The 21,821-nt window shown below is 34.9% G+C and overlaps 5 protein-coding genes across 6 annotated transcripts in view; 2 read left to right on the forward strand and 3 right to left on the reverse strand.

Annotated features, from left to right (window-relative positions):
- Window positions 1–8,145, reverse strand: part of LOC108686609 (rab11 family-interacting protein 4) — a 27,194-nt gene extending 19,049 nt beyond the window's left edge. Inside the window, exons 1-2 of the mRNA XM_018192008.1 lie at window positions 7,620–8,145; window positions 139–675 (exon numbers count right to left, since the gene is read on the reverse strand). Coding sequence (XP_018047497.1) covers window positions 139–554 — 416 coding nt within the window. The 5' untranslated portion in view covers window positions 555–675; window positions 7,620–8,145. The remainder of the gene's footprint in view (window positions 1–138; window positions 676–7,619) is intronic.
- A 2,323-nt stretch (window positions 8,146–10,468) lies between these two features.
- On the reverse strand, window positions 10,469–13,897 carry LOC108686502. Its single transcript, XM_018191840.1, has 2 exons — window positions 13,633–13,897; window positions 10,469–11,193 (listed from the first exon to the last, which is right to left on the reverse strand). The coding sequence occupies exons 1-2, from the start codon at window positions 13,781–13,783 to the stop codon at window positions 10,469–10,471; spliced, it is 876 nt and encodes a 291-aa protein (XP_018047329.1). The 5' UTR covers window positions 13,784–13,897.
- LOC108686503 (TP53-regulating kinase) lies at window positions 12,423–16,489 on the forward strand. Its single transcript, XM_018191841.1, has 4 exons — window positions 12,423–12,541; window positions 14,819–15,053; window positions 15,166–15,438; window positions 15,933–16,489. The coding sequence occupies exons 2-4, from the start codon at window positions 14,867–14,869 to the stop codon at window positions 16,178–16,180; spliced, it is 708 nt and encodes a 235-aa protein (XP_018047330.1). The 5' UTR covers window positions 12,423–12,541; window positions 14,819–14,866; the 3' UTR covers window positions 16,181–16,489.
- On the reverse strand, window positions 16,312–17,746 carry LOC108686504 (uncharacterized protein C20orf24 homolog). 2 transcript variants are annotated; one of them, XM_018191844.1, is made up of 5 exons: window positions 17,728–17,746; window positions 17,167–17,346; window positions 16,929–17,032; window positions 16,695–16,824; window positions 16,312–16,617 (listed from the first exon to the last, which is right to left on the reverse strand). In XM_018191844.1, exons 2-5 carry the CDS (start codon window positions 17,263–17,265, stop codon window positions 16,576–16,578), a joined length of 375 nt encoding a protein of 124 aa, XP_018047333.1. In that variant the 5' UTR covers window positions 17,266–17,346; window positions 17,728–17,746; the 3' UTR covers window positions 16,312–16,575. The 2 variants fall into 2 exon arrangements, with proteins under 2 accessions (XP_018047333.1, XP_018047332.1); XM_018191843.1 differs by lacking the exon at window positions 17,728–17,746 and having other exon boundaries at window positions 17,167–17,441.
- Window positions 17,747–17,805: 59 nt separating this feature from the next.
- LOC108686501 (dynein regulatory complex subunit 3-like) lies at window positions 17,806–21,340 on the forward strand. The gene is made up of 9 exons (XM_018191839.1): window positions 17,806–17,983; window positions 18,957–19,240; window positions 19,487–19,659; window positions 19,742–19,899; window positions 19,964–20,156; window positions 20,274–20,478; window positions 20,566–20,799; window positions 21,044–21,120; window positions 21,193–21,340. Exons 1-9 carry the CDS (start codon window positions 17,806–17,808, stop codon window positions 21,338–21,340), a joined length of 1,650 nt encoding a protein of 549 aa, XP_018047328.1.
- The last annotated feature ends 481 nt before the right edge of the window (window positions 21,341–21,821 follow it).

Consider the following 21,821-nt stretch of genomic DNA (forward strand, 5'->3'; position numbering starts at 1 on the left):
AATATCAGAGTGCATCTTATAAATACTTTCGTATGCAAAAAAAATGAGTATAAAAGAAAGTTAATCATCCCGCAAAATAATCTTGATACATTCCACAGAGCAATGTTCTTCTTTTATCAAAGATATCGTCGAACTTACCTGTGCAAGTTGGTACCGGTTGGCGAGGGCGTGGAACTGCTACCACCCGGCGACTCCGGTCCATCATCCACCAAATCGCCCTCAACGGAACCAAAACCTTCGTAGCTCTCCTCTTCGTCGTGACAGCCGATTTTGATTGTGGCAGCATTGGCCGATGTGGCCTGATGATCGTCCGGGCTCGCGGAATACCGTCCCGAGTCTGTGAGAGTCGAACTGTCGAAATTATGCAGATCGACCGACATCGAGAGCGAGGGCGGCCCGCTCTGATTCCACTCTTGAGGGACGCCGACGCCGACGTCGACGCCGTTTGTCGCACGTCTCTCGTCTTCGCGCGACGTGTTCCCCGCGCCGTCGGCTACGCCGCTACCGTTAACGGTGGATGTGACGTTTACGATAGATGTACGAGAGCTCACCATCCTTGGACCCCGCAATGGGCCCCGACGGAGTATCCGCGCGTTGCAACGTGATGCATGCGCTACCAAAGGACACTCTTCTCATTTACCGCCACCGTCACCGTCGTTGTCGCCTGCCCCGTTGCTGAAACACCATTTATGAGTCAGACTTAAGGTATGCCAGGAGCGCGTCCGCTTTGAAAGTAACAAGCGGTGTGGTAGACGGGAAAGAAAGAGAAAGAGAGATGCAAGTCGAGTCGAGTCGTTGCCCGCGAGAACTTCTCTTCCCTCATTCTCTGACTGAGAAGTCGGGGTCGAGGTAAACTTGTATATGTATATGTATGCGCAATGTTTTTCACATAATTTAAATCGATCTTGAGAAAGAGAACGTTGCTACGTTGCTATCTTTTATTCAAGATAATGAGAGATGTAGAAGCAAAATGCGCGCACTGAGTTTGAAGTGCATCTTATTCTGCATTTTGCCGCATTCATTGATTGCATTCATTACATTCATCAGTTGTCAGTTTCTGGCAAAATTGTGTGATAAAATACGTACATTGAGAAAAAAATATAGTTAATTTTAATAAATAGTTCAATACTGCCAATTAAACATTTACTTACAGTAAGTAAATGTTAAGTAAATACTTGTTCAATAAAAAAAAGATTGTTAAATTAAATTAACATTTCTTGTAAATGTTCAAATAAATATATCTTTATATTTAATAAATATTTAATTGGCAGTATTCAACTAAATATTTATTAAAATTGATTATATTTTTTTTCAGTATAATATTTCAATATGTGTTATTGATTGTATGTTAATGAGATAATACAGCCATGTTGAATGAAACAACAGCGAGATTTTCCAATAAAGCTCGCGTCAATAATCGAGTAACATACGAAACTAAATTCACATTAAAACAAGTCAAATAAGATAGAAGTTCAAAAATTATATTCTAAATTTTATACTTCGTTATACTCTTCTCATAATAATCCTAACGAAAATTTTTCTTAAAATTTTTTATATAATTTTTCAGAATTTCTATATACATTTCTGAATTTTTCAAAATGTCTGTATAATTTTATAACTTTTTAGACAATTTCTATGTTTTTTTTTTGACGAATTGGGACACTTAAAAAATGTTGAGAAAGTCTAATTTTTTCTAGAATTTTTTTGTATACGTAAATTCTGAAATACTCAAATAATAAAATACATGGAAGTATTCTCTTCGATTTTGAGGAGCTTTTGGTATATGTTATCTAGAAACCAAAATAAAGAATATGTATTTTTTATATGTGCTTATACGCATTCTCTGCATATAAGATGAAATACTTGTTTGACAAAATCAGTTAATTTCTTTCAAAACGAATAGTGGAAATTAAGAGATGGAAAAAAAGTTCTAATAAAAGTTGAATAGTTTCAAGAGTTTCAAAGTTACTTTATAATCGTGATAAAAAATTCTGTTCAATTTTTCATGTTTTACAAATAATATTTTTATTTTTATTTAGAAAAAAATTTCTATTAAAAAAATTATCATTATAAAATACTTTTAAAGCTATTCAACTTTTATTTAAAAAAAATTTTTTTATTTCTTGTTTCGATGATGCTCACTTCAGAAAAAACAAACAGATTTTTGTCAAACGGTTTTAATTCTTTGAAATATTATGAAGAATACTAACAATAAAAATTTTTACTAGAGTAATTACCTGAAAATTCAAATTACCAAATCTCTCTTGACTACAAATTTCAACGCAAAGTAACACAATCCACGTGGATTGCAAAAATGCATTACAGTTCAATTTAATGTAAGGGAATCTGCCTGCTCCTTCGCAATCTTTCCTGCATATTGTTTGCTGACATCGACTAGTAAAGTTGATTCAACATTATCGCATCGCAGCATCATAAGCGTTGTGATCCAATTTCTACAATAATCACATCGCAACATCGCAAGCATTGCAGTTTAATCAAAGTCAAGCCTGATGTTGATCAGATTTGCTTGCGACACGTTTGCGACGCTACGATGTGATTATTGTAGAACCAGTTTGTGGGGTTCGTAATCATTATTGTAATGAAGTAAATACAGACATTGCCTGTCTGTATATATGTATGGAACGACGGCGAGATCCCTACAGTGATATCTGTAATTTTATTAAACGATTATTCTAGAGAAACAGAGTAGAGAAAAAGCGTGAGAAAACTGGCAAGAAGGTATATGGTGACGCTATCAGCGCTATGTAAATGCTGTTTCAAAAACACGATAATATTAGCAAGTTCTATAAACAACAAATGTAGTATCGATAGTATTCGTCGAGTTAGGTTAAAATGGAACATAAGATAATATTTTATAAAAAAGTATTTAAAGAGTATAAAATATCTAAGAGTATAAAATATATATTTTAATATAAATATATTTTAACAAAAAAAATTTTTAAATAACAAAGATAAAGTATTGGAATATTACGAAAGACTAGTAGCGCCTGACGAAACTTCCGGAGTTTTGTAGCGCCTTCATATTATTTCGGTCAATTACATGATTTTATAAATATTTAATTATAGTTTTTTTATTTAATTATAGTTATACGAATGACTCACAAACCATTTTAATGAGTTACTTCATAACTCTTCATATGAAATATAAATAATTCCGTATATAAGAAGTTCAATTTACCACCGATTAATTATTTGGTTAATATTAATTGATTAATATTAATATTAATTATTATAAGAGATACTTTTAATGATCTAGCGATTTTAAGTGCTCTTGTAAATTCTATGTGAATTTATATACTATTATATAGTCTATTAAATTGCGCATCGAAATAATTTTTCGGTCTTGAAACGCAAACTCCATTGAACTATAATACGCCGATATTGCATTACTCGCGGCAAAATTTTTATAAACTTTTAAAGAAAAGATCAGAAAACACACTATTCACTTCAAATCGTCACTCAGTGAAAAAATTGTAGCGTAATGATTAAAAATAATTTTAAAGAAAAAAATGTTAAACTTAACTTACAATTAAAGAAATTTTGTTTTGACTTTAAAATGCTTTTTCAAATATCACTTTGCAGAGATATGTGAAATTTGAATTTGATCTTTTTTAACGCTGATTTTAAATGACTTTTTAATTTTGTAGAGAAGGAAAAGACAAGATGGAATAATTAAAAGATCGTTTTTGCTTCATTATAACTTGGTTTAAAAAAATTATAGAACAGAGTTGAATAAAAAAGCAAATTAAGGATAAAATTCACTCTTTCAAATATAAATTGTCAACCGCCTTTATGTGCATTTTCTAAAGTACCGACCGGAAAAATTTCGAACTGTAAAATGCTCTTTTAAACATCTCGATATAATAATTTGTGATGAAGTTCTTCTATTTTGAAATTTGCCTATTTTTGCAATACGGAATAGATGATCCTTTAATTTTATTGAGAAGTATACTATATATTAAAATTAAAATCTTTAAGAAGTCACTGTAATTCCATGTTATAAAATGTTTAAAGTATATTTGATAATTTTTATGATTTTAAAGAATAGAAGCTGTAAATATAACAATCAATTGAAAGTATTAGGATCATTTTGCTTCTTGTGGGACCGATATAAAATTCTCAGGAGATGTGATTACAAAGAGTTAAGGATGTTCGATTGAGATTTTTGTCATTTATTTTATAATACATTTTCATATATTTTTATTAGAGCACAGATTAAAAAAATACTACTTAATTTTTATTGAAATAACTTATGATCCAGATGGCAAACCATCACAATTGTTATTTTTAAATGTGATTTAGAATAATCAGTAATTTTTACATAATTTTTCTATTATTTTGAAATATCTATCGAACATCCTTAAAATAATCATTTCTGCAACCGGTGTACTTGTTCAGTCAAGTACCTCCAAATACAATCGTCAAACTCCCATATATAAATTTTTTAATCACAAATTTTCATTGGTTTTCATTGTCTTCTGAGATGTATGTCCCAAAAATGGACAATTATTAATATGAAAATTTGCGATAAAACAATTTATATGAGAATTTGATGATCCTGAATACAATCACATTCGTTTTAGCTCTTATAAGGTGTCTGATGGATACGGCACGTGTAGTAAAAATGTCACGTGTAGTAACGCGACATTTTTTAGAAGGAAGTAGATTTTAGGGGCTTCTGAATTATTTCTGCGTTGATTAAATAAATCCAACTTCACTTGCAGAATCGCAAAAGTAAAATTATTTGATCAAAATTTTGAATTTGCTAAATGGACATTTTATCCTGTGAATCCCAGCAAACGAGAATGGATTGAAATGCAGTGACATGGATTCAGATTTTCAGAAATATTGATTCACGAATGTTAAAATGAATACTTTTCAATCCTGTGAATGCATTTTTATTCATTTATAGGAATTGCATGGAGCATATCTCTATATCTTTCAATCTAAAAATAATATTAGCTTTTTCTGTGCATTGTGAATACTGTTCAATTCAAAATTTTGAAGTAGGAAATGCAGTTTTTCAATCCAATTGCATCCAATTGAATCTAATTGAATCCAATCGAATCCAATTATATTTAAAAAAAAAAGTATTCGCTATTTAAAACGCATTTGGATAGAAAAAAATTTCAATCCATTTTAATCCATTCTCGTTTCCTGAGAACTATAAAGTCCCCTCCTTTTGAGTGCTTGGACTACACATCGTTTGAAATCCTTTCAGTCGAAGAAGAATTAAGATTTGAACAAAATTTGAAAATAAAGTTGCAATTATAGCCGGATTGAATGTAGAGATTCCTTTATTTGTCACGCTTATGGCTCCTGCACACAGAATCGGAAGGAAATTGACGCGAGAACCAATCAATTTGCTTTTCTATAAAAGCGAAAGAATGATTGGTTGAATGATTGCGCTAACTTCCACCGTGCAGCAAACGTTACCGCGTCCTGTCTATAGGAGCATTAAGCTACTTAGAGTATGTTACAAACGCGATGTTACAAACGCTTTGAAGCATTTTTTAATTGGTCAGTTTGTAAAATTTTTTCTTTTAATTGGTCCATCAAATACTTCAAATCATTTGTAACGAGACTTTGACCACAGTCCTACAGTGCTTACTAAGCACATCGAGATATGACCAGCGGTCTCCAGGCACTTGTCACTCGGAATGGAATGCGTAGATGCGTTTCGAATCACACCGAGCTGAGATTCCAGTCCGCCTATTTAGAGCAGACTCGAAAGTGTGAACAGAGAGCGGAGGATATATTTAACATGTACGAGTCTCCAATATCTAATCTTCGTTCTCTAACGGCATGGATATCACCAGTATTTCGCCTAATTTACATTTTGTTATCGTTCTTACCTGAAGCAAAACATTCGTCCATAAATCTGATTGATCCTCTAATTTTTCAATCTTTTTTTAGATCGATCGTTCCTGAAGAGTTCTTATATTACTTCCCGAAGTCATTTCGATTCGCTTTTATTTTTATATCACAATTTTACTTTTTTTATATTATTTACATTCGTTGTAAAATGAAATGTTTACTACACACTTTTGATATTTAGAATTATGTGTAACATCCAAACGAGAATGGATTGAAATGAATTGAAATGGATTCAGATTTTCAGAAATATTGATTCACGAATGTTAAAATGAATGCTTTTCAATCCTGAATGCATTTTTATTCATTTATAGGAATTGCATGGAGCATATTTCTATGCCTTTAAATCTAAAAATAATATTAGCTTTTTCTGTGTACACAAACACAATTGTGAATATTGTTCAATTCAAAATTTTGAATAGGAAATGCAGTTTTTCAATCCAATTGCATCCAATTGAATCTAATTGAATCCAATTGAATCCAATGAAATCCAAAAAAAGTGTTCGCTATTTAAAATACGCATTCGAAAAAAAATTTCAATCCATTTTAATCCATTCTCGGCATGCTGGGCAATAAAGCCTAATGCACTATTGAAAAGCACAGGCAATCTGGCAACAGGAAGAGAGAATACGAAATTTCAATTCATCATAGTAGAAACAATGCACGATTTTTCTGATAAGTTAAAATCTGTTAAGTTGTTTTCTGTTTTTATCATTGTGTTTTTCATTGTGTCTTAGGCTCAACTCTTGCCGATTAAAGACAATAAGTTTTGAGGTTTCTCTGATTTCACTCATAGATGATTAATTACTCCTAGTAATTAGGCGGAGTGACGCAATAGCAATATTAGTAATGCAATAAAATAAGTGATGTAATAAAAAAATCCTTTTTATTTTAATAAAATAATGTGTTTTTAACACACATTCGGTTTTCTTTTCAAGCAATTTCACAATCAAGAAATGAGCATGACGGTTAAAGGATTAGACGCTAGACTAGAGCCGAGCGAACACATTCTATTTTCAAACTGGACATGCTCGTATTGCACATACGTCGAAATCAACAACTACATATGTATACATATGTTACAAAAAGTGATTGGTTACGAGGACGATCGAAGGTCTGTACAATGAAATTTACAGTAACGGTGCGAGCAGTGCGCTGAACGCATACAATCACGCATTTATGTTCGCTCCTTTCAGATGTATTGTATAATGGCTATTTCTATCAATGCAGATCAATTTTTTAATCTTGGTCTTTTTCTAAAAATTAGAGAAAAAGATAAAGAGTAAGTTAAACCAAAATTTAAGTTAATCCATATTGGTAGAAATAGATGTAAAGGGGATAATATAATATAACGCTTTTCGATCAATTCGGAGTTGAGTTTTCGTCAATAAAAATAATATTCAGGTATCAATGAAAGACGATTCCTTTTGATGAATTTAAATTCATCAAGAAGAGAACTATCAATCAATTAATTAAAATGCAAATAATGAATATTTTCTTCTCTCGAATAAAAAGATACGTTGTCCTAAAAACTGGCGGTCGACATTTTTTCACCGAGAGAAATGTCAACTCCGAACTGACGGAGGAATTCCCCGGAATTTTTCCGTCTCACAGAATTCACACGCGGCGGTACCACTTCATGGGTACCACTTCAAGAGAGCAGACTTTCCGACGCGGAAGAAGACGCACGGAAGTTAGATTCCTGATCCTGAAACTTGACTCACCTCGCGCGTCGATTGCAGTACGACACAGTGCGACACAGCTAGCGGTAGACAGGTACGACCATGTACATCCACCGTTTGTAGAGCAGCAATGTGTATCCCGTTTGTTCGCTGAATCAACACACCTGTGCTCGCGCGACAACGTGTCATAGAACGCGACGTCTACTCGGGAAAGACCGATCAACCGAGGTGCGCGCGACCGAGATAACGGTGTGCGATCGGCGGCGAACTGAAAAGCATAGACGCGGACGCGGACGCGGAGTCGCGAGTCGCGAGTCACGACGCGAAAGCTACGGAGACGTGGAGCTCGAGGAAGTAGAACGTACGATTGTGGAGCCACACCGACTGATCGACGACAACGAGGGAGGACGCATGCGCACTCTGCGCGAAATTATCGTGCACTACTCACTAGCACCGATCGGTAGTGGTATAATATACATGAAACGTCGCAAGGACGCTGATGAACGCGTACTGACTGCTTGCGACAGGCGCACAGTGGTACACACAGGTGTGCGTCACTGCTGTATCCGTCAGGGCCAGATACGAGAGAAAGAGAGAGAGAGAGAGAGAGAGAGAGAGAGAGAGAGAGAGAGAGAGCACAGTGTCGCTCAACCGTGTCGCCGCGTCGCGGTAGCGATCTCGCTTAGAACCTAGGACAATCCGGTTGATGACCTACCTAGAGCTGTATAGCCTACCTAGCAAACGAGAAGGGAATTAAAATGGATTGAAATTTTTTTCTTATTTTTTATCCGATTGCGTATTTTAAATAGCGAATACTTTTTTTGGATTTAATTGGATTTAATTGGATTCAATTAAATTCAATTGGATGCAACTGGATTGAAAAACTGCATTCCTATTCAAAATTTTGAATTGAACAGTATTCACAATTGTGTTTGTGTACAGAAAAAGCTAATATTATTTTTAGATTTAAAGGCATAGAGATATGCTCCATGCAATTCCTATAAATGAATAAAAATGCATTCAGAATTGAAAAGCATTCATTTTAACATTCGTGAATCAATATTTCTGAAAATCTGAATTCATTTCAATTCATTTCAATCCATTCTCGTTTGCTGAGTATACATCCAATTGTATACGGGGTGTCTAGTAATTAACTGCCAACTTTTGTGAACAGGTGGAGTGGATTAAACTAAATAGAAAAGTTGCGCGGAAAAATCATGTGGATGCATCCTTATCCGCAAATCTTTATATTAGTTAACTTCTTATTAGTTTATGATTTATAAGAAAACTCGCAAAACAATAAAGGATTTTTCTATTCAGTTAAATCCGCTCTATCTATCAACGAAAAATGACACAGTAATTTCTAAACATCCTATATATAACACGCATGCACGCACTCACTAAAAACTAAATTTTAGCACCCACTAAATTTTAGCACAAACTTTTAATATTTTTTTAATAGTGTTAACTCAGCGAAAAATCTTCATATTGAAATGAACCAAAGCTCAAATAAAAGCTTGATAATCAGAGATTCAATTTACACAAAATGTATTAAAAAATAGCAAACATTAAAGAATGTTCAAGTTTTAATTTGATTTGGTTCATCTCAATATCCTGATTTTTCGAAAGTTATTGCTATTGAAAAATATAAATATTTGTACTAAAATTTAATAGCCCGTTTTTTTATACGATGAGTTGTTTATCAGGTTTTTTTTTCATACAGATATTTTTAACAGTTTCAGTAACTCGTGTCAATCGGTGTTGCGTGAGGAAAAAAAATTGTAAAATATTTCGGCTTCTAAAGATTTTGTGGTCGCTCTTTGAGAAATAAAGATTTTTCATTTTTACTAGATGTTACAAAAACACGTGCCAAATTTTAAAGACGTATTCTATTTAGTAAAGATGGAAACAAGTCATATGAATATAAATTTGGAAATACTTCCTTTCGAAAATGTTTTTTATTTGCAGCATAAATTTTTAATAATGTTGTTTAACAAAAATGTTTTTGTTTATGATACTCCTATCGCTATTGTGAGTTTCTCAAAATTCTATTATCGCTTCACGTGAAAATTTGAAATATTTTTAAAATTTCTTAACATCTTTTCGATAAACTTTCCGTAAACTTTTGATGCAAAGCATTGCTGCAGAAATTTCTAACAATTTCTTTAGCAAAATGTTTTTGCTTATTTCTGTCATAAATAAAAAATATTTAACTCGGAAAGAAAGTATTTCCGCACGGAGAGAAAAAATTTTGGCAATTATAAATTAACAATTCTAAAATTTAAGTTGCAATTAGTTTTATCAAAAGTTTACAAAGTAATAAGAATGAAGAAGTATTCAGTACTACTTTAGTTCTTATTACTTTGTAAAATTAGTTAATACTTAAATTTAGAGTTGTTAATTTATAGTGTTACCAAAACTATTTTTTTTTCTCAATGCGGACTCATGTTCATATTACTTTTTGTTTCACCATCCGTATTGTGACTATACGCTCTAAAATTTGGCCAGATATTTCTAAAACATCCTGTATATTTACATAAAATGAGTACTCTTTATTCCTTAAAAAATCGTTTTAAACGAAAAACTTTGAGGCTCCCGCTTCTTCTACAGTCACACAAGATGCGTTCAGGAATTTAAGATACATCATTTTATCCTTGTTGTTCATCGAATGTTAAAGAAGAATAAAATGATATCTCGATATATTCGAGTGAAGTTTTTAAACGTAGTCCTAAATTATGGCATTAAACGACGGCGTGTAAAAAAAAGTCAATTTAACTTTGGTATCGGCATATACATGAGCATTAAGAAAAATTCACATGACTCGTTTTTAACATCGCGACATGATATCATTACAGCGAGAAAAAGGAGTCTCAAGAGTTAACTTAGCGCAGTTAAGTCTTCGCTGTTGACTCGTCGTCGGTAGCTTTATTGTAGACCTCCTTGTAAACGAGCTCTTGCATCTGCATCCTGAGCAGCATCCTGCGGTCGGCCGGTAGGGTACGGATATGCGGTAATAGGCTCATCAGAAAATAGTAATTATCATCGAAACGACAACTACCCTCGAGCGGATCAACGCCGGCGAGACCGGTGTCACTGTCACTCATCAAGACCTGCTCAGGCGAAATATTCTGCAGCATCATCTCGTTTTCCGCCAAGTTGTCGGTGACGTTTTGAAACTCCAAGTTGTCGAAGCTCTCTTCGGGTTCGCGCTTTACGTCCACTGTGCCACGTCGACCGTCACCACCGTCCAGCTTATGCTGATGATGGTGACGATGGTGGTGGTGATGATGATGATTGATATTACCGTCGCCAGCCATCGACAACAGATGATCGGCGATTGTGTCTCGATCGTCGAGGCCGCCGTCGATGCTTGGAGTCAGCATGCCATTCTCACCTTCGCCCTCGCTTGGCTGCAGCTCGTCTTCCGTTTTCGGGATGCTGCGCTCCCAGATCGGCGGCCGCGGCAGCATTTGCTCCTTGAGGAATTGCAAACTTTTGAAGTGTATCCATACTGGCCGGTTCCGATGAAACTTGCTCTTGCGGTACACTTGATCCTTTTTTAACTCAGCACGGAATGTATCACGCAGGCCTTTCCATTTTGCTTTCAGCATCGGTTCTGTAAATAGATAAACAAAAACTTATTCAATGATGTTGCAGATGCAACAACATGTTAAGCATATGCAGCCAGTTCACTTTGCAAGTGGAGAATCAATAATTCGTCAGTACTTTAAAAGAATGCTGGAGCGATGGCCGAACTTGATGTCAGTAATCTATGATACAGATTTTTTAACTCCAAAATCATCCAGAGAACAATATATACAAAATGCAGACATAAGACATCCTGATCGAAGATATTATCAAGATATCTTTCAGACATTATGTCGTAGAGATGTCCTGAAGACGTCTGTAAGATATATGTGTAAGATCACTTGATCTTTAGACATCGACATGTCTAACAATTCTTACAATTACATAATTTGCATTGAAGATGATATTTGTAATAGAATGGAGATATACTTTCCTTAATAAAAATCTGTTTTATCAATATCAAGTTCTTTCCAGTATTCTCTTAAATGCAGTATTAAGATGCCATAAATCAATCAGAAGGCTATATTAATATCTTAAGATGGTCTTAAAATAAGAACGGACTATAAATATTGCCCTGCGAATGCTACTGACACTATGCTTGTGGCTTGTTATTCATGGAGCTTGCTAACATTATTGCGTTATTGGTTCTACCAACAGCGTTGGTAGTGTTATTTGTTCGTAGTGCTGATAGCATCCCCCGAACGCACCCTTAGTGTTGAAATCAAAAAGCGTTAACGCTGCGCTAGTTCAGTGCTGTTGGAACTGGTAGTAGCTATCTTAGCTCCCCGAACAGATGATCGAGTTCGCAGCATTTGTGTTTACCGCGTGACAGTGAGCTTCCCGAACGCATCTTTGAAATGATCCCAGTAATTTTTCATACATCATCAATATGTCATCGTTTTCATTTCCATTCCAACTGCCTCACCTTGGTGAATTGGCTGGAGAGTTCACGTAGAGATTGTAGCATCGGAACAATAATAAACCAATCCAAGCATATCGTTTAGAGTGTAGTATTCAGAGCATTTGGAAGAAACAAGCAACCTTGATAACACAACTGTATGTATATTCATGGTTGCAACAATAAAAGATTGTAACACTTTCCTTTTCGATTAGTTTCAGAATGCAGCCTACTCACCGAGTGATTAATTTTTCTTATTTATGGATCCATAATGATAAGATCTATGATATACAAAGAGACCGCGTATTGATTACACTCGTGCGCGCGCATCGATGCATCCTTATTCTGCGCATGTCCTCAACAGAACGATTTGTGCATGTGCGTGTATTCACGTTGGTTCACCGTTTACGGTTCAATTAATATTACGATCGAAGCACGATAAGAAATCTCGTTTCGGTCGTGCACTAGAATACCTCAGGTAAGATGTCCCCCATAATATATCGTGCGGCATTGACATAATCATTCGTGACATACTTCGCGCCAGTTCGCGCGTGGAATGAGGTTAGGACGATGCACGTTATGTCAACACGTCAAATAAACATACATGAAACTTGCGAATCTCAAGAACTGTACTTTAAAATAGCAGAAATTGTACTTTAGAATAACATAAAAACAGCATGAATCTCTAGAATAAAAATAATTCGTCAAATCAAATATAAAATTTTTAATTCGCATCTACGACGAACTTCACAAGGTGCAGAATTTCGTTTTGAAACCTGCGCTTCCGGGCAAGGAAATCCGCTTCGTGTCTTTAAATTTAGATGATAGCGAGATAGATCGACGAGTCGGAGAGAATAATATTTCATTTTGAGATGTATGGCGATAGAATGTTATAATTTAGAATATTAGCCTAACATTTGTTGTCGAAAAAGAGATGCACAGTCTTCTGTATTTGCTTTTTCGACGGAGTAGAGTATGAAATGTCAAAATTGCGTTGAGAGACTTTTTTAAGTATTAAAGCAACTATATAATAAAAAATTGTAATATCGAGATACTTTTTAAAAAAATTCGGCCAAAAACATTTTGCCGAAGATTAATTCAGACATCACCAAATGGATCCTTACTTTCTCTCTCATTTTGTAGATTTTTTTTGACATGGGAAAGGCATTATTTTAGTCGTTTATTTAAAGCGCGTTAATATTTACGTAAAATGAAAATAAGGATTCGAACGCCGCGTTTCTCCAAGACGACCGAGTCAGAATAGGCAATTTTAAGGATTCATAAGTCATTCATGAGATGAGCTACTGCCGTATCCTTCTCGATCTGACAACTTGCTCGTTCGGCAGACTTGTTTCCATGCCACGATCATCGCGATCGCGTAAAGGATATATTTATCCTTGCCAAAGGAGAAGAACCAAGAGGAACGGTCTGACACAAGTAGGCGACGCATGGGCGAAAGACGACTGGCGTCTGGGCAGCTTAGGGCATTTGCGTCGCTGGCGAGCGATTACTTATCGCGGCCCGGTCCTGCGGTACCAATCGGGGATAGGGTGTTTACATGACACGTACTGGGCAGATTGAATATCGCTGCGATCTCCATCCAGACGCGGTTGGTCACCTCGCGATTATGGTAGGAGATGTGCCTTTGATTCCAGAGCGCCGGCCGTTTGTAGACCTCGGCGATCAGCCGATTCGCATCCATCTTCACCTCGTCCCTCATACTTTCTTCGCCTCCTCGTCGTCGTCTTCTTCTTCTTTTCGCCAACTCGCACTACCCCCGCGGATGGGGAAGCTCGTAACGATGGCGAGTCAGGCGAGTGGCGGACCGATGAGAACAAAGTACGGGCGAATACTAGCGCTGGGATAGCGATTAGCGCGCAGGTCGCTGGCGGATAACGATCGATTTGCGTTTCGCCCTCGTCTCGCCTCGCTAGCGCTAGCGGCCGCGCTCTTCCCAAGTACCTTACCTCCTCGCCACCCTCGCCCTCGCTCGCGGCCTCGCCCTTAACATTTTGCCTCGCGCAAGCGAATAGAATGACCGAAAGGACTGATATCTCTTATTCGCCTCGTCCTTCTATATGTTTAATACGTTTATGTGTGATCAGCGAATAAAGCGCCTAGATCAGCCCAGTTAGCCCAAATCAATGATCGAATGTCTTAGATACATTTTATTTTTTGGATTCTATTCTAAAACTTTTGAAATGAATTGTCACTCTAAAAAATATATGACATGTTACTCTTATATCCGTTTTTACCAAATATGATAATGTAAATTAACTTTAAGGTTCCTGAGTTGCCACGGCCATACTGAATCGAGTTAGTTAAATCGAGATTAAAGTTAAACTACATTGATAAAAATGGGCATTAAAGATTGAAAATTGAGCTCAATTCTTCAAGTTCTTCACTGACTCAATTTTCACTCTTTAGAGTCTGATTCCACTTCAAAACATTTAGAGAGTGTGTGTATGCATGCAGCTTCGTTGATAACTACGCTAAATATTTTATTCGCGGATCGCTTGATCATGAAGACTCATTACGTAGATTGCAATAAGTAAATCGATCTGTTCACGAATATAATGCGCGAATGTAATATTTGCGCATCTAATGGACATGTGCGTGCACATTGTCTACAATCTTCGTGATAATGAAGAATTTCACTTCTAGCGTGAATAAGAACTCTCTTCCTTCAAACTCGATTGTTTCATTTTTTAGAGCTCGTTTCAATAACGTAAATATAGAAATAAAATATTTGCAGACGCAATATTCGCGTTTCGACTGATATGGTGCATCTCCAGTAATCATAATGAAAGACTCGGAGTTAATAGTACAAGGAGCAGAGGCACGTCTCTATAAGGGAATCTATTTAGGAAGGACATGCATGATGAAGGAGAGATTCGTAAAGAATTACCGACACCCAGAGCTAGACGCTCGTCTCACCAAGGATCGCATCAGAGCCGAGGCTCGCGCCATTATCCGGGCGAAATCCGCAGGTAAAAACGCACGACGCATCGAAGTACATAATCGGTAGAAGAATATGGACTCGCATTCATTACTTTCATTTATTCTCGTTCAATAATGTAATCTATCTGTTCTGTTCTTAAGGAATAGCAACGCCGGCTTTATATTTAGTAGACTTGGAGCGACGCAGAATTTACATGGAATACATAGAAAACGCCACAGTACTGAAAAACTTCATAGATGAGAATATTTCGGGAAAAATAGATGTGGTTCATTTGTTAGATTTCATAGGACGTGGACTGGGCACAGTGATAGCTAAGTTGCACTCGAAGCATATTATCCATGGCGATTTGACCACATCAAATATATTGCTCAAGAACAACTCAATCGAGTCATTCTACAACAATCCATCAGGAGGTAAACTTTTCGCGGTGGCATTTCTCTTCGCGCATAATAAATTTTGTTTAATGTCGCTTTAAATCACGAATGCGATAAACGATAAATAAACTTTATCATAATTATCATATTTAATTGTAAATCGAATTATTGCTGACAAATTTGCTTTGCACTGAAAAGGAGTTCTAATATTTATTATATTTGAAAAAAATTTAGTATCTTTTGTACATATCTATTATAGAAGATTCCATTATTTCCATTATTTCTTTATAAATGACGATATCTATCTATCTGTGTATGTGTGGTTTGCACGCACGCACACGCACACACGCACGCACGCACGCGCGCGCACACACACACACACACACACACACACACACACACACATATATATTAGGTGTAGTAAAAAAAAATTCATTATTTTTCCATTCAATTTCATGCAAAAATAATGGATTTCTTTTTACTACATCTAATATGTATAATATACATATTTATAAAATGATATTCCTTTGCAGCCGAGGCACAGTTTGTAATGATTGACTTTGGATTGGCTCGAGTGGATTCCACACTAGAAGATAAAGCCGTCGATCTATATGTTCTCGAGCGATCGCTACTTAACGCGCATTGCGAGGTGCCGGAGTTGTTTTCTCGTGTTTTTCATTATTATCAACAGCATTATCAAAATAAAAAGCAATATGAGCAAATACTCGCTAAATACAAACAGGTACAAGCGCGAGGACGTAAGCGCTTGATGGTAGGCTAAAACAATGGAAACGCCGCTGAAATTTATATTGTAAAGTTCTAAGGAAAATATGAATCATACAAATGTATTTTTATAGTATTACGAAACGTTTTTTAGTAGAGATTAATTCAAGCGAGAACGAAACAAACAAGTTTTGCAAAAAAATTCGATTGCAAAAATTAAAGTGGTTAAAATTATACAAGATACATAGTTTGAGAAGGTAAGAAGATCTTTCTTTTCTTTATACACAGATAAATCATATTTGTATGTAATAATATGTAACAGTAAACGAAAAAAATCAATATATAACAGTATCTATTGTGAAGGAGACTATTGTATATGTATAATGAATTTGGCAGCAGCGATGATCCGTATGAAAAAGCTATTGCTCTTTATCTGTGATCTTGTTGAGTATATCAGTCAAAATGCAATCCTGAATATATAATAATCCAAGTCACCTATTGACAAACAACAGCAATAAAGTACAGGATGAAAGAGGAAGAGAGAAAAGGAAAAAGATGATCTGATCACTTACCAGAAACCCAGCGAATGAGGTCATAAATCCTTCTTTCGTCAATTCCCATATACCACCGTACTCTTCCTCGTCAATTTGTTGAAAATTACTAAAGTATAAATATGTAATTCCTGCATTGACTACAACAAATCTGAAATATAAACACATAGCAATGTGTTTGGTAAGATTATATTGTGATTTGAGATTACATATTAAAAAGAGAGCAAATAGTCTAGTTGGTGTCTCTATACTTACAACAATAAAGCTATAAAACCTTTTAGTGGTATAAGGCCCCATCCTATGCCAACGATAATACCAATCGCCTGTCTCGCCCAGTATATTACATCGAGAAATTCTTCCTGCAACAAAAAGGAATGAAAAGATATAGAAATGACAAATCAGAAATAATTTCCGCTTCATGGATTCCTTTTCCCTTTGGATAGAATAGGATACTAGTAATACTATGACACGATGACTCATGGGTTATGTTTACCTTGTCCGGCCACTCGGAGTTCGCGGTAATCGCACGTGTCCATACGGTAACCTCGTACTTGGCTCCGTTTCCATTCTTCTCCGTCCTCATACGCGACATCTCGGAAAGCTCGCGGTTACACGTCAATCGTTGAAATGATTACGCGAGCATCAGCGCGCGAGCAGCCGAGCTGGCTACAATCTACAATACACATACAATATGTCAAATATATGTATCATAATGTAAAACAGATATGTCCAACTTCAGCTCCGAAATCGAAACGCAAGATCATCAACATAAAGAAAATAAATGTGGTTAAGATTTCGGAGATTGAATGCTGCGTATCAACACTTCACAGTCATCGAAATCTTAAATGTATTCAATTTTTTTTGCATCAACAACAGCCCTGTATAGAGATCCGCTAGAGGTAGAGATCAAACAAAAAGTTTGTTCATGTCGCATGCTCCAACATGCTCCAACATGCTCCAACACAGCGGAGTCTCGCATCCACTTTCACAATAAATGACAGAACCAATCACGAAGTAGCCGGCATTGTTTGATCTCTATCTAGAGAATCTATACTTCAGTATGGTGATTGAAACCATGGTGATAGTTGAAATTGAGACTGAGGCGTGAAATGGCGTGATAACGCGATACAGGATGCATAAGATAGATACGATTAGCGCGTTGCGCGAAGCTACGGAGCCTGGCGTGATAACGCGAAGTATGCTTGTTTCTCTAGCGATAGATCAGGGACCAAAGAAAGAAGGCGGCAGACTGTTTGTTCAAGACGGAATCGAACTGGACAAATTGGAGGAAATTCGAATCGAGTTTCTGAGTAAGTAAAAGCCATGCATATTCAATTGTTATGGGTGCCTTTCATTTAGTGATACGAGTATCATTTTGTCTTTTACAACATTTACACGGCCCGACGTCATTTTCGTCTGATGTTTTATCATCTTTGTTTAATATTAGCAACAAGGATATAATGATTCACTGTATTACACTGTGTCATTTTTGTGTCTCTTGTTGGAAAGCACCTAATGGCAATAGTGAGGCTGTAATGCGTCTACAATACATGGAATAAGAAAAATAATGGACTTTCTACATAGCCATGAATCAGAAGTCAGAAGTTAAAAATTGACCAATCACAGTTGTCAATTTTTAACTTCTGACTTCTGATTTATGACTAATGGCTTATTGTAGAACGTCTATAAGAAATTCACCAATTACAGTCAATTATTCTTCTTGCATTCGACTGCGATTGGTCAATTTCTTATTCTTATTCCTCCATGTATTATAAACGATACATTAGAGGCGTAAAAATCGACTAATCATAGTTGATTATCTTTCTCATATTCGACTATGATTGGTTGATTTCTATGCCTACTTCTTAATCCACTACTGCTACTGTTCATTGTAGAATGCTTTACAGATTTATCCACTACTGCTATTGCCATTGTAAACCATGTATAAAGGGCCGCGCACACACTTTCTGTAACAATAATCGTATTAGCCAACAGTCAAGGATTTTCAAATACTTTCAGCTCTGATTGATCAACTCTTAGGGTACATCTACACAAACTTACTTAAGCGCATAAATGAATGCATAAAGAAAATTATTTAATCACATTTTACGTGCGACTTTATAAGAGAAATATGATTGGATACTTTTCTTAATGCTCGTTTGTGCGGCTGTGCAAGTTTGTGTGATTATACCCATATGGTAGAAAGGATATATAGAAAGTATATGCATGGCCCCTAAACTATTTTACGACTAAGACTAATATTTTATATGCATCGTTTTGCAGAGATTTTAAATATCGATCACCTCTGGTTGTTGAAAAGTCTAGTTAAACTATCACTGTCTCATAATGTTATTCAAAGAATCGAAAATCTGGACGAGCTTTGCCACTTGAAGGAACTGAATCTTTCGTTTAATAACATCAAAATTATGGAAAACTTGAATAATCTACATCAGCTAGAAATTTTGCTTTTATATAGTAACGAGATCTCAATCGTACAGAATATAAGCGATTTAAAGAAGCTGATCATTTTGAACATTGGTAAAAACAAGATCGATGACTGGGAGCATGTATGATATATGATTATATAAGTATCTTGTATATTTACGCGCTTCTTTGATCGTTCAATTTCATATTTAAAATTGTTTTATACATAAATCTGATCTTAGATAGTCTTTTTATAATCCTATTTTATATATATATATATCAATGAAATAACTGTGTGGCATCTCGAGATTGTCCTTAAGATTTTAAATGTAAGATTGATTTATAAATACTGCCTTCTATCATTGATGAAGTTCCATTGACATTCCAAGGTTGTATATCTCCATGACTTTAAATCGCTCAAAAGTTTAAACACATGCGATAATCCTTGTACAAAGATAGACGGATACTTGGACTATTTGTTCGCATTTATGCCTCAATTGACATATTGTCAATATAAAATGATATCCGAAAACGAGCGTCAATCTGCCATCGATAAGCATTAGTGATTATTAATTTTACTATATAAAAGAGAACTTTTCAAATACTTTGTGTAAATTAATAATTACATTGTTTTATTTCTATAGTCGTATAATTAGTAATCTCAAAGAAAACGAGGCAAAAATACAAACAGAATTGGAGTTGCAACAAGAATTTGAAAATAAAACCTTATTACTATTTGCATCATACGTGGAGCATCTTGATGAAGATTATTTGTTCCAACAAATATTTTCTTCTGATAAAGGTAGATTTACATCTCATATCTTACTGTTGTTTATAAAATATAATTTATTTAAACGTGCAAGTAGCAGGTAGAACGTTATCCACGATAAATGAAAATACACAAAATGCATTCGAGGAGTACAAAAAGTCTTTCGTTGCAATATGTCACGAATTATGTGAACTAGGTTTACAAGAGAATGATAGAAGAACGGAGGAAATAAGATTATTTGAAACTGCTGTTAATGAAGGCAAGACAAATATGCAAAATGAAGCAAGAAGGTAAAGACAAAACAATTATAAGAATTAAAGTGGGAATCCACTTATAAAACTGTGATTTTAATTATTAATGTGATAATGTCTACATTACTTATCATCAACATCTTTCTTTATTTTAAGAATTGTGAATAAAGTACTTGAAAAAAGGACAACGATATTTGCAAATATAAAAGATGAGATGGAAACTTTGGTAAAAAAACAAGAGCAAGAAGTTGAGAGTGTCATCGCAAAAACAAGAGAACTGTTTAATGAATTCAATGATTTATTGTCCAAGACACAAAATCAGTTAATGTCTAAAGAAATTATACTGCATGAGCAAATAGTGGTACGTGATATATGATATTTAATTTATAAAAAAAAACTATAAAAATTATATTATTCAAAAGGATGATTTGTTTTTTGTAAAAAAAAGGATATAAACGAAGTATTCAGGATGAATATAACAGCTATGGTCAACTCGTTCCTAGAAACTGCACGAGAAAACTTTTCGTTATTACGAAATGCAGAGAAAGAATATAATAACATAATTGAATTAGTTTTACAATCTCTAAGTGATTTTGAGAACGAGGCATTTCTTAAGGATCTGTGCTGCGATAATGATACTTTGGCTACTATTCTTACTGCCTCGTATGAAACACACTTACAAGTAAATATTTATTATTATTACTATTAAGTTTAATCTTAAATGGAGTATAAGTTTCTTTAAGATAAGGGAAAAGCTTAAATCGATGTTTTATCCAGTTCCTTGCGAGAATTTCATATTTCAATTAATTTTTTACGGGAATTGAATATTAGCCCACTATCCAACTCTTTTTAAAGAGTAATAAATAAATATTTATTATTAAACATTATTAAAATAATTAGCAACTATTATAGTTAACAATCTATAGGTGATAGATAATCGAGAGAAGCACATGATAAATCGACTCAATAATTGGCTTAAAGAGTATATCAATCGATTATTTGCGTAAGTATAAACTATCATTTCGGTAAAATTTATAATTCTCGTTTGCGTTTTATACAGAATTTTAATAAATAGGGATGAGAATAAAAGGAATCGTCAACAAATAGTGGAAATATCGCATTTTTTTGAATATCAACATCAACAACTTAATTTGATAAGCTCACCACAACAGTTAGGCTTGGCAGGCATTGATCTCGATGATGACGATATATTGGAAAATTAATGATTAATATAATGCAACGTTTTACCTCTTATGTTAGTACGAAAATAAAGTTCAAGAAATAGATTCAAATGTGACATTTGTTAATGCATAGTATGAAAATATATATTCTGATATAAAATATACCTCTATAAAATATATATTAGAATGACACCCAATGGGACAGGTTACGATTGAATACCGCTCAATTAGATCCATACAAGTGGATACAGCATGACTTGACAAGAGATAAGTGACAATACGAGAAAAGAAGAAAGGGCGCACCAAGATTCAAATTCATCGAGGCTTGATTTCCTCCATATTGATAAACTTCCGTCTTACTGTCGAGCCACACAGTCCTAATACTGATACCTCTCTGTTGTGTCTATTTCTTTTAAATTTCTTATAAAAATTTGACACAACACAATTTGATATCATACGATTGGACACCGCACGATTGGATACTGCACAATTGGACACCGTATAATTCCACCGTATAATTTGA

Source organism: Atta colombica, unplaced genomic scaffold (assembly GCF_001594045.1).
Source record: "Atta colombica isolate Treedump-2 unplaced genomic scaffold, Acol1.0 scaffold187, whole genome shotgun sequence".
NCBI lineage: Eukaryota > Metazoa > Arthropoda > Insecta > Hymenoptera > Formicidae > Atta > Atta colombica.

Coding starts and splice junctions, on each gene's coding strand:
- LOC108686502 (XM_018191840.1), bottom strand. CDS start 13,783: ATGAGGGACGAGGTGAAGATGGATGCGAATCGGCTGATCGCCGAGGTC. Junction 11,194..13,632: donor AGCGATATTCAATCTGCCCA/GTACGTGTCATG, acceptor ATCTATTTACAG/AACCGATGCTGAAAGCAAAA.
- LOC108686503 (XM_018191841.1), top strand. CDS start 14,867: ATGAAAGACTCGGAGTTAATAGTACAAGGAGCAGAGGCACGTCTCTAT. Junction 15,054..15,165: donor TATCCGGGCGAAATCCGCAG/GTAAAAACGCAC, acceptor TCTGTTCTTAAG/GAATAGCAACGCCGGCTTTA. Junction 15,439..15,932: donor CTACAACAATCCATCAGGAG/GTAAACTTTTCG, acceptor ATTCCTTTGCAG/CCGAGGCACAGTTTGTAATG.
- LOC108686504 (XM_018191844.1), bottom strand. CDS start 17,265: ATGTCGCGTATGAGGACGGAGAAGAATGGAAACGGAGCCAAGTACGAG. Junction 16,825..16,928: donor GGTTTTATAGCTTTATTGTT/GTAAGTATAGAG, acceptor TTTATATTTCAG/ATTTGTTGTAGTCAATGCAG. Junction 16,618..16,694: donor CCTCATTCGCTGGGTTTCTG/GTAAGTGATCAG, acceptor GTTTGTCAATAG/GTGACTTGGATTATTATATA.
- LOC108686501 (XM_018191839.1), top strand. CDS start 17,806: ATGCATAAGATAGATACGATTAGCGCGTTGCGCGAAGCTACGGAGCCT. Junction 19,660..19,741: donor TCTGCCATCGATAAGCATTA/GTGATTATTAAT, acceptor TTATTTCTATAG/TCGTATAATTAGTAATCTCA. Junction 20,800..21,043: donor CGTATGAAACACACTTACAA/GTAAATATTTAT, acceptor AACAATCTATAG/GTGATAGATAATCGAGAGAA.